This window comes from Lissotriton helveticus, chromosome 9 (genome assembly GCF_964261635.1).
Source record: "Lissotriton helveticus chromosome 9, aLisHel1.1, whole genome shotgun sequence".
NCBI classification, from domain to species: domain Eukaryota; kingdom Metazoa; phylum Chordata; class Amphibia; order Caudata; family Salamandridae; genus Lissotriton; species Lissotriton helveticus.
This window is the reverse complement of record NC_136070.1, coordinates 726,953,957-726,970,293: the sequence shown is the minus strand read 5'-3', so window position 1 is coordinate 726,970,293 and position 16,337 is coordinate 726,953,957. Positions and strand designations below refer to the sequence as shown.

Sequence of the window (16,337 nt, the reverse complement as noted above, 5' to 3'; positions counted from 1 at the left end):
TATGGGAATGTCCCAAGATTGTGGACCTGCGGTCCCCCCAGACCCTAGGAGATGTCTTCTTAATATCTGGAAGCCGACGGATCTCACTCACGCGGCCCAGGACTGGGCGACCTTGGCTAGAATGCTGGCTAAGCGAACTATAGTTCAGAATTGGGGAGCGCAGGCAATCCCCACTTTTAGACAGTGGCTTGAGGACATGGATAGAGCAATGGTGGCGGAAAAGGCCATTTTTATTCCTAGAAAGTGCCCCAAGAAGTGGACACTGGTGTGGGGGAGGTGGAATGCCTTCAGAGGAAATACCTGTACCCCGCCTCTCGAAGAATCGGACCTGGACCTAAGTGATGGATGGACACAATTATAGTCAATGTAACTTGTAAGATAATTGTAATTGTTGTACGCATATGAAGGGGCATGTGCGACATGTGAGCAATGCAGGTTCACGATGATATTACTGCCATGTTGGTAAGGCTGTACAAGATGTGGATAATTACACCTTTAGATTGTTGTAATCAGTACCAATATACGGAAAAGAACAATAAAATGTTAAAAAAAAAAACTACCTTCCACCCCTCCACTACAGTCACACCGGTTCTGCAATGAGCATTTCTTTCTCCAGCAAGAGATTTGTGCACTTCTGCAAAACGGTACATAGAGGTTGTACACCAGCAACATCCAGGCATTTCCTTATACTTCCTTATTCTCCAAAAGGACGGCTCAGTCAGGCCTATCTATGGTCTCAGGGCACTCAACAGTTGCATTATATCAGAACATTTCCAAATGACTACCTTGAGATTATCCCCCTACTTCGACAGGTGGACTTCATGATGGCGCTCAATCTCAAAGATATCTCCTTCCATATTCCCATCCATCCCTCCCAACGGAAGTACCTTTGGTTTGTGATAAGTGGACGCCACTAGAAATTCAAAGTACTCCTCTTTGGGGTCACCACAGACCCAAGAGTATTTATAACTTACTGGCAGTGTTGGTGGCACACCTCTGCAGAGAGATTTTTGAGCCCAACCATCAAATTGCTGTTTGGGTTTTTGGAAAAAAGATTTGTATACATTTTTTCCTGGGTTTTTAAAGCCTCTGAAATACATAAATCTGGCAATTAGAACCAAGTTCGGTTTAGTAGACCTTTTCCTTCAGCTCTGTAAGGCCTTTTTCCTGGAAAGAATCTTGAATGGAATGATTAACGTAAAGTAAAGTTCTGTTTTTAAAATTACTTTGTCACATTTAAAAAGATTTAGGCATTTCTCTTGTATTATGCTTATGCATCTTTAATACGAGTGCTACTGTTTGATTGGCTAAGTATTTCTCGTTGATCCTTGATTCTTCTAACACCACACCCGGTATTCTGTTTTGTAATCGTGTGTAAGGTAGCATCTTGCCCAGTAAACTTGCACTGACTCTTCACTTTATTTTCTCATTGACTTGAATCTTCTCAGGTGGGATCAGTTCTGCCATCTGGCTGATGAGAAGAAAGAAGCTCTGAATTCTGCCTTAAACATCCAAAACTACCACCTGGAGTGCAACGAGACCAAGTCTTGGATGCGCGAGAAGACAAAAGTCATAGAGTCCACTCAGGGCCTAGGTAACGATCTGGCAGGGGTCATGGCCTTGCAGCGCAAACTTACTGGCATGGAGCGAGATCTGGAAGCTATCCAGGGGAAAGTTGATGACCTGCAGAAGGAGGCTGAGAAACTTGCCTCAGAGCATACAGAACAGGCCAGCTCCATCCTCAGCCGCCTATCGGAGATAAATGAAGTGTGGGAAGACTTGAAAGACACTATGAAAAAGCGGGAAGAGTCACTGGGTGAAGCCAGCAAGCTACAGGGATTCCTGCGGGACCTGGATGACTTCCAAACGTGGCTTTCCAAAACACAGACTGCTATTGCTTCTGAAGATTTCCCTTCAAATCTGACTGAGGCTGAGAAGCTCCTGACCCAGCATGAGAACATCAAAAACGAGATTGACCACTATAAGGAAGACTATCAGAGGATGAGGCAAATGGGAGAGCAGGTCACTCAGGGTCAAACAGATGCCCAATACATGTTCCTGCAACAGCGTTTGAAGGCCCTCGACATTGGTTGGAATGAACTAGGACAGATGTGGGAAAATAGACACAACTTGCTATCACAGGCGTACAGTTTTCAGATGTTTCTGCGTGACACAAAGCAAGTGGAAGGATTCCTTAACAACCAGGTACAGTTTACAAGTAACCATGGGCTTGGTTTCAGGGGCATGGGATGGCTCAAATGTTTAATCTGAATAAAGGGAGCTCGCATTTCTAGGTATAATGTGTCTACCTTTGTCAAGTTATATGTATGAATCTTTATTATTACTTACAGTTTCAATCCATCCCTTTCACTAAACACTTTCCGATGACATTCCATTCTTTGTAACCTTGCAGTAAGAAATATTTGTTTTCTCACTGGGTGCACAGCCTCAAAGTGCGCAATCAGTAGTAAGCATGGACCGAATTTATATTAATACCTTTTGCTGTGTTTCTTGAAGGGGAAGGAACAAGTATTCAAGGCTTGGTAAAAGATACATTAAAAAAAATGATGCTCCTGCTTATATTCCAGCAGTTGATTATTTGGTGAACTTCCTGAATGCTTGGTAGTTTTAGTACCTTTCTAAGTGAGAGGAGAACGCAGTAGTGAGGACCTCTGCTGTAATGTGGCAACATAACTCTCAACTTGTTGAAGCTCTCAGGTGTGACTTAAGTACTGGTACTTTATCATTCTCTCAACTGCATTTGGTCACTTCCATGTTTCAGCTACAAATGCAAACCAAATTAGATAGTCTAGTTTAAGCCATGAACATGGTTCCCACTTTAATGTTATGCTATGTAGCATTAGCAATAATCCACATTTGTAAAGCGCGAACAATCACCCGTAAGGGTCTCTAGGTGCTGGGGGCCGTCAGGAAGATTAAGCAAGCTATTGCCCAGAGTCACATGGTGCTGGGCTAACCTGCCACCGGAGCTGGGGATCGAACCTTGATCCCCAGATTCCAGCATCAGTCGCCCTGGCCGCGGCGCCACACCTCTGGCCGCCCTGGCCGCGGCGCCACACCTCTACCAATCCTACTTCATTAAAACAATACATTCTTCTAAATAAGTCTTACAAATATATCATGAAAAGGAAACATTAATCCATGTGGCCCTTAAAAAAAAGCATTTATTCTGAGCTGTAAAAATAAGTATCATTGCTGTGTTCAGCAGGAGTTTAATTTGAACTACATAATGTTGTTTTGTGTACCCTAAATATGGATGCCACATTAGTCATTTGAATTAGGAGCAGGAAAGAACATTTTTTATTAATGCTGATATTGCCATGCTAGTGTCCGCACAGCAGCATGGATTCATTATTGGACCCAACATTACCCACCGTACTTATTTTTCAACCGGTTGTTGGATTGTTCACATACATATTTAGCAACCATTTGGATTGTTCACAGTCCCGGATTACCAGATTTTTACAGATGCACCACATGCCTTTGATGGGGTACGTTGTTATTAGAGACTAATGGAGAAGCATGGTTTCACCATTGCAACATTGCATGTGTCCTTCTATCAGTCTTGCAAAGTTCTGATGTGTTAGAAACTCACTCTGTTGAAAGACTTTCACATCTGTCTATATCTTGAAACACTTATTAGGAAAATCAAGGATTCCAAGTTCGGTTAACTACCTTGTTACAGACTCAAGAATCAGGTGTTAAATATTACTATCAGTGGCGTCCATTCCACTCTTGAGAGTCAACAGAAATATTAACTAGGGATGAACCCTAACTATAGTCTATGATTCTTGGCTCCATGGCTTTGCTGGGACCTTGGATAAAGAGAAGTTTCACTTAATGTACGTGTGAGAGCGTTACTGCAATACAATATAGAATAGAAGAAAGCTGAAAGGCAGCCAAGTGACTGTGACTAGCAACAGATGCTGGAGATTCATGACTTACAGATTTCCAGTATGCTTAATGGGCAACGTTGGATGTGAATTCTGTCCCATTCTTTCTTTTTACTTGTCTGTCTTGGGTTTAGTACTGCCGGGTATAGTCTATCTTTAAATTACATAGCTCTAAATACGTTCGGAAGGCCAGTATGAAGACAGGCTTGCTCACATTCATGTTGGGAAGCATGCATCCTCAGAATCTCGCTGGCCGTTGATAATATGTCCCGTGGAGAGTTATACAGCAGGAGCTTCAAAGCAGATGGCATTCCTTATTCAATATACACATGTTAAGTATCTGCGGGTATGGAAATGTTCAGCCACAGTACACCAGAAAATTTATTAAGTGATATACAACAGATAAAATATTTTTTAAACAGGCCCTTTTAAGCAACATTACTGTACCCTGTTTCTAATGGCATCTACGTATTGTATAGAGTGTCCTCTAAATGGACTGCAGGAGCAGAACAAGACCCATTAGAGATATTACTAATTTGATAAACTAATCAATGAGACATAAATTCCTTAAAATACAGGTTTAAAATATCATTTTCTTGACCTACTCAACACTGGAAAATGTTGAAATGGAGTAGTAACTGTATTATGCATGTGAAATGTGTTACATAGATTTTGTCATTTCTTGTTTGGAGAACCTGTCAATTTGTTCACTTCTGCTGTGCAAAGGTATTTAGTGAGTATGTGGCGAGTACCTCCCCAAGCAGGCATTGGAAAAGGTAATTTGAGGTATCCCAGTTTGTTAATGTAACTGTAGTGTTGTCAGGATAGTTTTAGCTATTGCGTGCCTGCAACCCTTCGCTCCAGCAGCTGGTAGCTGGTCTTTGATTTCCAGAAGTGCTTCTAATTCACTACTCTAAAACCATCAGACTAAGTGCTAGAGGTGGGTGAATGTTTGGGTCTGTCTATCATGATATCTCAGTTGAACTTTGGGGTGAATAAAATAGTTTCTTATGTTGGGAGATTGAGATGATAGATTATGAGGTTTGAGTGCTCTACTGTTTATTGTCTTGCAAAATTACATTACCTGTTACCTTTTGTTATAATTATTAAAAATCGAAAGCTAGTCAGTAAGACATTTCCCCCTGATAAAATAATTTCAGAAGCAGATTACAAACATTTGAGTGCCTTCGATCCAGCAACTGCATGTTCCGATCCATGAACATGCTCCGAAAGCATGTAGGATTTTGTTGAAGACATTGCACAGTAAATCTATACCTTGTTTTGCTCTTTTAAAGTGACATCATTCCAGCGAGATAGATGTACTCAGTGCATCAACAACTGTGTGTCAGGAAAGATTAACTTGTAGTTTCAGCAGTTTGAACAACAGCTGTACAGAAAGGGCAGAAGAGAGACTAATAAACCTATTATTTAATCTTTTTGTTTTAGAATTAAGGTGCATTCAAATGTAAAAGCATACACATATTCAAGTAACTGAGCCGTGTTTAGGCCATTGAGGTGTTCGTAGGATAGGTCACATTAGTAAATTACTAGTTTAAAACCATTTTCTTTCGAATATTTTATTTCGGTCAATAGACCATAAAAGTGCAAGTACAATAGAACCATACAGTAAGTTAAAACAATTGTATAAAAAGTATACATTCAGATCGCCAGCGAGGTCCTTGATTGCAAATACTAAAAAAAACAGGCCTCTACAAATTTCCCAAGAGGGGCATACAAAATAAAATAAGCCCTATTAAAATATACTAAAACCATACAATATATATAATAGGCATTGCCAAGTTACACAGTCAAATAGCCCAGTAAAATCCTTAATTACATAGAAAATTGCCAACCATCAAGAATAAAACCTCATGTCCGCTATAACCCATTGAAACAGTTCTCTTTCAGGCCTAGGTGGTTAAGATACAATAAAATGGGACATGACCTATATGGCTAACGTGTCAGCTTGAGTCTAAGAGTTGAGGCCCAAATATGACTTACTCACACACCACATAGAAAGTAGGAAGCGAGAGACAGCTAATACAATTGGCATTATTTGCCTATTATATTTCATAAAAGCTGACTTAGGTGCCACGCCATATTTTGAACTGAGGATTAAATACTCTGTGTCTAGCTAGTGACTTCATGTTCTGAAACATGGTGTATTTTTGAGCTGTGATAAGTATATCATGGAGGTACACCAGACAGGGAATACAGTCACAGGAGAGAGATCGAGAGTTACGCAGGGAGTCTGCGCTCCTCAAGAATAGGCATTCGGTGATGACACAGGAAACGAACCATGCCTGCAGTAGTACTGGCACCAGCTGTAGTGAATGACAGCCGTTGCTAACTAGCACACCACGTATAGATCTAGCACAAGAGCACCAAAATTGGCAGGTCCGACAGAAGTAACAAATTTATAGCAGTTTAATTGAACTGATTTTGGGACCGGGCTGCCACAGCATGGCCCACTTGCTTCTAATGCCCAGACGTTTCAAACAGGCTTGGAAGTTCCACTTAGGGCAGCCAATTTCACAACAGGGAGAGGCAAATGCCTTAGGCTAGGATCAGTCCCCATCACAGGTATCTTGGCTGTTGAAGTGGTGATTGAGGTGGGGGGTGGGGATTTCTGTATTGCTAGAAGTGTTGCAAAGTGCTGTCCCCATTAAAATGAAAAAAGAGAAGTTGGTGCGTGTGAATTATCAAGCTCGGCATATTACAGACAAGCACTTGTGGAGGGGATCTCTCTTTCTGCTGAAAGTTACAGTTATTTGAATGCAATCTACAGAGTAAAAAGACTGTATCATATGTCTTTACAGGAAAGACTGTGCTGAATACTCCAAAAGCTCATTACAAAGTATTGAGAGACAAAGTTAGTACGCCTGAGAAATGCACAAGAAGTGGCTCAAAGTTTTAATCCCAGTTAAGTGATTGACATGCTGATCTTATTAAGGAAAAATATAGAATCAGTAGGGTAATTTATAATGCGGCTAATCCCCAAGAGAGAATAGTGGACTAGCTTTGCCAAACATGGCACTCACTGCTCCCTCTGAAGTTGGGCGGATAGCAAAAAAACTCAGTTGTCATGGGGAAGAAATGAAGCTGTCTGTCCCAGTAGTTGGAGCGTCAAATGAGAGTTACAGAAAATCAAGGGAGCTCATGTACATTTCTGAAGCAATGCATCAGTCATACTTCCTAACTGGAGCCAGAAGAGGGAGATATGGTAGTTACTCCAGCAATGATTGAAGTAATTGATCAAGCACTTCTGTTCGGCTAACAGATTATTCACGTGCGACAGTAACATGTCTGAATAGTATGGTGCAATTCCGCTAACCACTAGCAAGTAATCTCGCCAGTAAACGCAACCAAAAGTAAGATATGTCTAATGGTGGCCAAACAAACAACTGAGAAGACCACTGCTAACTTCGCCTACCCACTCTCTGGAAAGAGATGCCACAGTCTTCCATTAGCAGCAAGGTAAAAAAAAACACTAAGAGAATCAAAGACATAACAAAAACATAATTAGATCACTTAAAAGTAAGTGGAAAAGCAGAGGCAAAGCTCTTAGGCCATAGGAGAAAAACACTTGACCAACATTTCACCCTTAGAATCTTAGAGCTAAGAGTCCAAAAATGATAAAAATCTTAAAAATGTGCGGGCTCAGAACCAGCCCTCCAGTGTGTCACATACCCAGGCAGCCACGTACTTGATAAGAATTTTACTCCCAACACATATGATGGTGGCGGATATATTTAAGATCCAGGTCAGCTTATGGGATCTAGTAGTAAGGACCTTGGCCCATTTGCTTCTTTCAAACTTTCAAGTGGAATCACCCGGCAGAAGAAGCCCAATAGTCTCTCATCCTGAAACTCTGCAATCCACTCAATCTTTTTCTAGCAAATCTAAATTGGTGGACATGGGGCGCTCTTCTGAAGCTCCACAACAACATTTGAATGATAACGCACTTATTCAGCTGTTCGGCACCATTTTAAAAAAGGTTAGAGATGTAAAACCTTCTCAGAAAGAGGCTACTAATGTCCTAAATGGAAAAATGGAACATTTTGACTACAAGCTTGAAAGTGTGGTAGGAAGGTGTAAAGGAATGCCTTTTGTTTGTATGGTCACCCCCCAGGTTTTTCGACTGATGATGCTGGTTTTTCGACTCTGAAGGTGCACTGAGACCTACTAACCAGACCTCAATGCCAGTGCTCTGACCCTAAAGTTTGCCGAATTGACTGTACCCAATTGAAAATGCTAATTTAGCTATAAGCCCTAGTATGTGATACACTGGTACCCAGTGCCTGTAAGTTAGAGGGCCTTCAGCACTCGTTGTGCCACCCTGAAGGTCCCCCATGTAAAATGAGTCCCCCAGTCCGCCACTGCAGACTTGTAGAGCACTGCTAGCCCGACTTTGCCATTGCTTTCAATGGCAAAGCTACTACTTCCCAGGTTCATCTGTGTAAGTCACCCCTCTGGCTGGCCTACCGAGTCCCAAGGCAGGGTGCAACATATGACACAGGAAGGACATGTATAATACAGGTCCTGACCGTAAACACACAAAACTACCACTTTTATTCTGGAAAGACTTGGTCACCCAATTGGTGAGTACAAGATTACATGCTGGGCATACAGCTGTGCTAACTCCTGAACTGTGTTACCAAAATGGGCACTTGAGGTATCAAACAACTTGTTACATTAAGCCTGACTTGTATCTCAAGTTGAAGTTAATGTAATTTATTAGTGTGCTGCTTTTTCAAAGCTGCTATGCTGCTACTTTGTGTCTTGAAATCTCCTGTGCCTTCCCGGGCACACATGGAGCCTGTTCCACAAGACCGCTTTCTGTCCTCCTGGAGAGATGTACCAATGACTCTCAGGAAGGGGAACAATGAGGGGTTGCAGGCCAGGGAGGTGATACCTCCCTCTTGCAAGAAGCCACTTGGGTGTTCGCTCCAAAAGGCAGGTTTCAAAGGAGAAGCGGCTTTTGAAGGGCAGATATCTAACAGTAGGAGAGAGGGTTAGCCCATTGTTTAGGCAGGCAGGCTGGCACGGAGAGCAGAGAATGGTCACCAGTTGCCAAACGGTTTCCCCCAGGGGCGTGTAGCCCTGATGTAGCCACACCCCAGGCCTTGCTAGTGAGACCTGAACACAAAGAGGGGGTTATCGCCATCTTGGGAGTGGGCAGAATGGTACACCCTGGGATAGCCAGATACCATGCTCCACAGGTTCTGGTCACCAGTTGGGAGGGGACCTGGTAGCCTTTTGGCCACAAACCACATCCTGACCAGAGGGCACTTTCCATGCAAAGAAGGAGTACCCAGACCTCAGATCTGAACCGACCTGGAAGAAGGACCAAAGAAGGACTGCCCTGCTGCATTCAGGGACCAGCAAAGAGAGGCTGCCCCTTAGAAGACTGCACCTGCTCGCTAGTGAAGGGCGGGACTGTGCCGGCTCTGTGCAATCAAGGAGATGCTGTCTCCAGAGCCCAGTCAAACTAAGAGACTCCAAGGGCCAGCCTACTGGCCTCCTGTTCGTAGCACAGGAACACAACAGCTGAAGAAGCCTGTTGTGGCAAGTTGGTAGACCAAACTCTTCATGCCATTAACACCGCCACCGTGCAGCACCAGGGCCAAAACTCAACACACAGAGTTGCACCTGAGTACGCTGAGCCTGGGAGTGCTATCTGAGAGCTGCTGGGACCCTCAGAAGGCGAGTTGTTGACCTAGGGAGGATTGGCCTGGCCTGTGACCGCAACACTGTGCGAATGGTAGTCCAGTAGCAACTGGATTTCAGCCAGACCAGAGAGGACCTCTTGGGACGTCCATCATGTAACCAGGGTCCCTGCACCATCTTCATGGACAGAGGAGTGCCTGTAGGAAGACCCCCAACGACCGTGTCACGTCCACAGCATCCTTGAAGCATTTTCACTGTCCTTCATCCCTTTAATCAGGACCACTCCATAGAAATCCATTGCAACTCGGATAGTGTCTGGAACTGGTTGAGGACTACTTATTCTGTGGAGTTAACTGTCTCTAAGGACCTTGCTGGTTCCCCTCACTAGCTCCCAGCTGGAGTTGGTCCCTGAAAGTGCTCTACCCAACCACATTGACACTTACCCAATTTTTCAAATTCGTTGAATTTGCCTAGGCTTGTTTGGGGTTGAATGAAAATGCTTTGGTTTATTATCACTTGTAAATTCCATATCTCCAGAAACCTCTCTTGGTACTTTTTCGTTCTAGTGTCTAAATGCTTAGAAAAGTATAGTCTATTTTTATAAGTTGGTGTCTGATTTCTAGAGTGTTGTGTCAATTTCTTCAATTGTTTTGGTGCTCTTTAAGTGCTTTTACTTGTTCCTCAGTGTAAGCCCTGCTGCTCAGTTGCACAGGTACCTAGGGTTGAGCTGAGGGTAGGGTTTGCAGGTGAAACCCACTGGAATTAAAGGGGTTGGTTAGTGTATTGCTCAGGGAAATTGCATAACCAATAAACATAATATGCCCTACTTTCTCTCATAATTCTATCGGAATTAAAGCTTTGACTCTCAGATGCTAAATCTCAACTAGAGACTCCAGCTATGGTTAAACTGTACCTAGATGCAGGAAATCTGCCTTTTCTGGGTGGTCACCCTGGACTTTTCACCTTTTGTTGGGTCCTATGTTTTACTGACTTTTGAACTCACTGCTAACCAGTAGCAAAGTGCCTGTGTTCCCCCTTTAAACATGGTCAAACTGCCATATTCCTAATTGGTATATTTAACTTACCTATATGTTCCTAGTATATGGTAGCATATATACCCAGGGCCTGAAAGTTAAATGCCACTATTGGACTGCAGCGCCTATTGTGCCATCCAGTACATGGCTTCACGTCTATTAGTGTAGCCGGACTGCGACATTGGCAAAAACTGCAGTTCAACCTGTCAAAGTAAACCCATTTGACAGTTCAAAACCTCACTTTTAAATATGGCTTTACAACCCACTAGGCAGGGTGCATGGTATTTAGAAGTAGGACATGTAGTAATTAAATGTTAATATATCCTTGCATATCTGTCCAGTGATTAGCACCCAAAAGATACTCTCACTGTAGTAGTCATAGCTGTCCTATGTAGAAAAACAGCATACAGAGTAAATTACGAATAATGTATCTCAGGAATGAAACTAGCTAAAAATATAAAAACTTTTAATTTAATAGGTAATAAAAATCCAATTCATCACTGCAATTGGATTTTTAATACATATTTAAGAATAATAGTTTTTAGAAAGTTACCGTTTCCCTGCCTGAAGCTCTTGAAGCCTAATGTGCATTTGCTGTTTCACTTCTCTCAGCCAGGGATTAGCATTTGAATAGGTGTGTAATATCTCTAAGCAGCTGCACAAAAGGTTACTGTGATTGACAGGTCGGTCTGAATGGGCAGGAATGAATTCTTTGAGCTCAGAAGAAGGGTAGGGATGTGGACATCCTTTTTGACATTGCAAAATCAAATCTTGCTAGAGTGTTTAATCTTGCTAGGTTGACTGGCTTTACATATAACACTGGGGGCACAATTGAAAGGATAGGAACAGGATGGCAACTCAATTTTTATATATCCACTGTCTAGTTGCTGATAAACCTGGCTTTGTTCTCCAAAATTCTTTCTCTGCGTTTATTGGGGGTACAGTGGCTGCATTAAAACTGGATTTTGGTGTTCGAGGTGGGCGGACACTAGAATTACAATAGTACACACCCCACTCACATCACTAAGCCCTCTGAGCCGAATTTGAGAATGGGCGAATACTTTTTCCATCTTGGAAATGCCCATAGTAGGTAGGGTGACCCCGGGAACTTTTACCCAATTGGTTAGGGCATGCCCAGAAGTCATTGCACTCTCCCCAGCCCCCTATTAGCTTTTTGGCATGCATAAATGTGGCGCCATCATGCACTCACTGCAGATCATGTTCTGTAACTGAGGAAGAGCAGAAGAGGACTAGATCTGCTGACCTGAGAGAGCCCTAAAGGGCTGAGCCGGCTCTCCCTCTTGTACCCAGGACAAAGTAGTGTGCTCAAGGGTTATAAGGCTGACCTCCTGTTAAAGCTACAGGGACAATACAAGCTACAAGATACCTTTTCCTTAAACTGCCCAGCTGACCAGTGGCAACTGAACCTGAACTGGGCACCCTGTTGGCCTCTGTGGGTCTCTCCGTTCATCGCTTGATGTCCTGGGGGCTTCAGAAGGGTGCTCCTTTGGTGGATTGGGCCTTAAATGACTAAAGTGGGAAGGTAGAATCTTTGAGCAGAACAAACCTGGTTTTTGTCTTTGACCTGTGCTCCATGTGGTCAGCATCAGATTGTGCCTAGGTTCTGATCTATCTCACTCATTGACTATAATTGCCACTTTATGCTTCTTGGTGCTATTGCTACTTACAACTTAAAAATTCATATCTCTGGTTCACTATATAGAACTTTTGTCATTTTGTTTATTAATTCTACTCTATTTTTCTAATTCAGTTTGGGATTTTTATTGTTTTGCATTTTGACGTTATTACTGTTTTGGTGTCACTTTGGACGTTGCCTAAGTTAAGCCTGTCTGATCTGTGCCATAGCTACCAGTGGACTGAAATTGGTTTAATTTAATGACTTCGGTGATTCAACCTAACAAGGATTGTGATTATGATTGGAGGGGAATTGGTAGCCCCCCTCAACTTATGCTCCCAATTTTTAAAAAATGCATCCTAAAATTGTTCACTACACGTAGGCTACTACATGCTTTTTTATCTTTACCTTAATCCACAAGATTCTTTCTCTGCTTCCTTCCAGCAGGAAAAAACATTATACAGGCTTCGATTACCTCTAAAATAGATTATGGCAATGCCCTTCTACTAGGTACACCAGCCTATGTTCTTAAAGACTCCAAGTCATGCAAAACACTGTGGCAAAGCTAATTCTAGACCTCCCCAATACAAACACATCCCACCCTGCCTAGGAGTTCTACTTTGGTTCCCCGCCACCAAGAGGATCATCTTCAAGGGTCTTTGTTTTATGCCAATTAGCCTTCATACATGATACATAAAATCAGGCAATAGTACCCTTCTCGTCACTTAGGATCTGCATCACAGGCTCTTGTAACAACATCTAAAATGAATCGACAGGCGTTATTGGCAGATCCTTCACTTACCTTTCCACAAAAAAATTAATGCTCTGCCACTCACATTTATATTGACTCCAATCATAACTCATTTTGCAAACTACTAACAACTTGTCTTTTCACTCAAGGGTATCCCTTCCCCTCCTCTAGGCTAATCTAAGTCTGTGATACCTTTGGAGAGCTAATTCATTTTATTAACCAGTTTCATTCATTCAGTCTGGATCCTTTTCCACTCAGACTCCAAAGTAGTGCTATTGAGATACTCTAGACACATACTAGGTGTATTAAGTAGTCAGTCAAAATAATATTTATATCAATATTAGCACCAAGACCAGTTATGACACAATGAAAATCTGATAATGTGCCCACTCTTAAGAAATGGCTTGATAAAATTAACAGTAACATTTAAAGAATTCTTGCACTCTATCTTAATAGAGGCAGGTCAGAATTTCTGAAAACATTGGGAGTCCTTTGAAGATCCAAATGTTGATTCCTAATTTTATTATGGAAAATGTAAATTTAATGGAATCAGCTGGTGATGTTGAATAGATGTTATATTTTTCTGATGTATTGAGTTTTCCACACCTGATGCAATGCAGTTCTTTGAAGCATATGGTTTGGAGACCCTTGGGGGTCTGTGTTGCCTACTCAAGAGATCCACAACTGCTTAGAAAATTGAATAATATTAACAAACAAATAAGGTTTATATAAGTAAAGAAGCAAAATGTAAATATGGCAATTTTTAAATGGTATGTAAATGTGAAAGATTTGAAATTGGATGCTAAAAATTAATTTGGTATCCTCAGATTACATTTTTGAGCTGGTAAACAGAATATTGTATGGTCGGCGGGCGTCCTCAATTGGATGTAGACAATCTCCAACCTTGACATTGAAAGTTTGATTTTTTTAAACTTTTATTTGTGAATTAGATAAAATATTTTATTGTTTGTGTGCTTGTTCCATATTTTTGTATATTGTTTTGCCGATCATATCATTGAAATTACTTAGACATGGGTCTCTGGGTTCCAATAATAAAAGAATACCAGCATTTGTAAAGCGCACAGCTACCTTAAGTGAGGTGTCCCGGGACTCAGGGGCCGTCGGGAAGATTAAGGGAGCTATTGCCCAGAGTCACAAGGTGCTGGGCTAACCTGCCACCAGCACTGGGGATGAAACTGTGAGCCCCCGTGTTTTGGAGTCAGCCGCCCTGAACGCTGCACCACACCTCTTCCTTATTCCGCTAATAATGACTCGTGAGGGTCCCTGGATTCCAATAATGATTAAGTGGGGGTTCACAGTTGTCAAAAAGATAAAAAACATTATTCTAAAATATATCAATGGCTCAAATGCGGATTTGTTTCTATATAATGTATTCTCTAATTAAAAAAAAATAATAATTATGGAAGCAGCATAATCATAGAAGTCTGGCCAAACATTGGGGGGGTGACAGTAGTAGAAGAACATTGAGGAAGATTTGTCCAGTGTTTATCAGGAAGAAGAAAAAACATAATCAAGTGCCGAAATGTGAGAAGACAAGAAGATCTATGATACCACCATAACAAACCGGAAGGCTACAACAAAGCTGGGATAAGAAGAATAGGGCGTGCCGTATCACAAACTGAACTTCTACCAAACTGCAAATTCCTGGCAGTAGGGAAGCACGAGTAGTAGAAGTAGAGAGGATAATAACTGTGAAGATTGATTGCACAGCAGCTTGTGCAAGCTGAACATTAGGATTAATTCTTTAGCAATACCAGCTCATGAGAATAATTCTTAGGAACCGAAAGCTCAGGAAACTGGCTACAAGCCAACTTTGCATCCTCCCTTCATCATTTCTTGGCCAAGGAGGGTTGATAAGTTGTCTGCAAAGGCACCTCATGAAAGAGTCACAGTATCTGGACTGATGTAAATCTCTATGTAAATTTGGAATCAAGTCCAGACTATTTGCAGAGCTTTCAGAGTGAAATGTGTAAATGTGTAAATGTGGTATACTTGTAAAGCGCACAGCTGCCCCAGCAACGGGGCGTCCCGGCGCTGTATAACTCTGGGGAACCCGTCCTGGCTTTCCCTGTGGGATGGTCCCTTGCTGGGAGTCCCCAAGGTGGAGCCAGGCATCCCCGGAATTGGTGGGGCCGTTGTGGAGATTAGGCAAGCTAATGCCCAGAGTTGCCGAGTGGAACCCCTGATTAGAGTAAGCACCGAAGCGAGAATTATCGAGTCCGCTGACCAAGGTCCACGACCCTGCCGCGTCGGGAATTGAACCCTGGTCCCAGGCTGACTTCTGCTCTCAGGCCTGCCGCCTCTAACCAGTGAGCCACACTACTCCACTATAATATTGATAAGTGCAAGGTCCAACAGGTAGAAGGCCCTAAACGGTACTTTTTAACAAGCTGAAAAAGGAGAAATATGCATAATGTTGTTAGAGGCAAAACCAAAATACAGATCCTGTGCTAAGTTTAGTTTTAGGCTCATGTTATAGTTGCAATGTTTGCACCATAACGTACCGTGAGGTGGTGGAGGTGCTGTTTACAATCAATTGGCTAGTGTTGGGGATAACATTAGAAGATCATTCTCTACAGAAATATTGGTGAATGCACCCTGCTACCAGTGCTTTCTTTGTGCTGGTGGTTGAAGGTAGTAGGTACAGGCACCTATTTCTGGGGGCTGGTACTTATTTTGCATGATCACTAGCGAACAAGTCGGCATAGGGGCAAAGGAGGAGAAAGAGAACGTACCGACTGTCATGACAAATAAAGAAAGTTGGGATAAGAAAAAGAACGTGCGAGAGTGAGCTAGAGGCAGGAAGTGAAGTGTGTGGAAGAAAGAGTCTTTAGGTGTCATCCTCTTATTATGGCAACCCTACCCATTCAGCAGTAGTTCAGTCGGGTCCTAAGAAAAACACTGAACCCCTGCACTGCTTATTTGTTTCCTATTTATTTGTGTTTTATTAGGTATTTATTTATTTATTGCAAGCCTTGCTGTGGGTGCAATCCCCTCAGGAGAAATAGCGGGAACAGGAAAAGTAAATTAAGTTCAGAAAACCCATGGATAGACATTTGAAAGTAGCAGCACTCTGGAAAGGCAAAGAAAGAAGCTGTGGACTAGGGAGGACATGTAGGTAATTGATGTTGGCTGACCAGATGGAGTGGGAATCAGGATATCTGCTTGCTGTCATGTCCTATTTCTTAGTGATTAGTTTAAATAATGCATGATCTCTGCAAATTGCCTCAATAGTAATTTGACATTTAGTACGAACTACTCTCTATGCTCTAGTATTTTCTCACTAGGTTAAGTTTGTTTTGCTAGAGCAG

General features: G+C 42.2%; 1 protein-coding gene across 2 annotated transcripts in view; it reads left to right on the top strand.

The window, feature by feature from the left end:
- Positions 1 to 16,337, top strand: part of SPTBN2 (spectrin beta, non-erythrocytic 2) — a 680,775-nt gene that overhangs the window by 408,309 nt on the left and 256,129 nt on the right. For both annotated transcript variants that reach the window (XM_078660840.1, XM_078660841.1), the window contains one exon: positions 1,449 to 2,205. In XM_078660840.1, the coding sequence (XP_078516966.1) occupies positions 1,449 to 2,205 (757 nt within the window). The remainder of the gene's footprint in view (positions 1 to 1,448; positions 2,206 to 16,337) is intronic.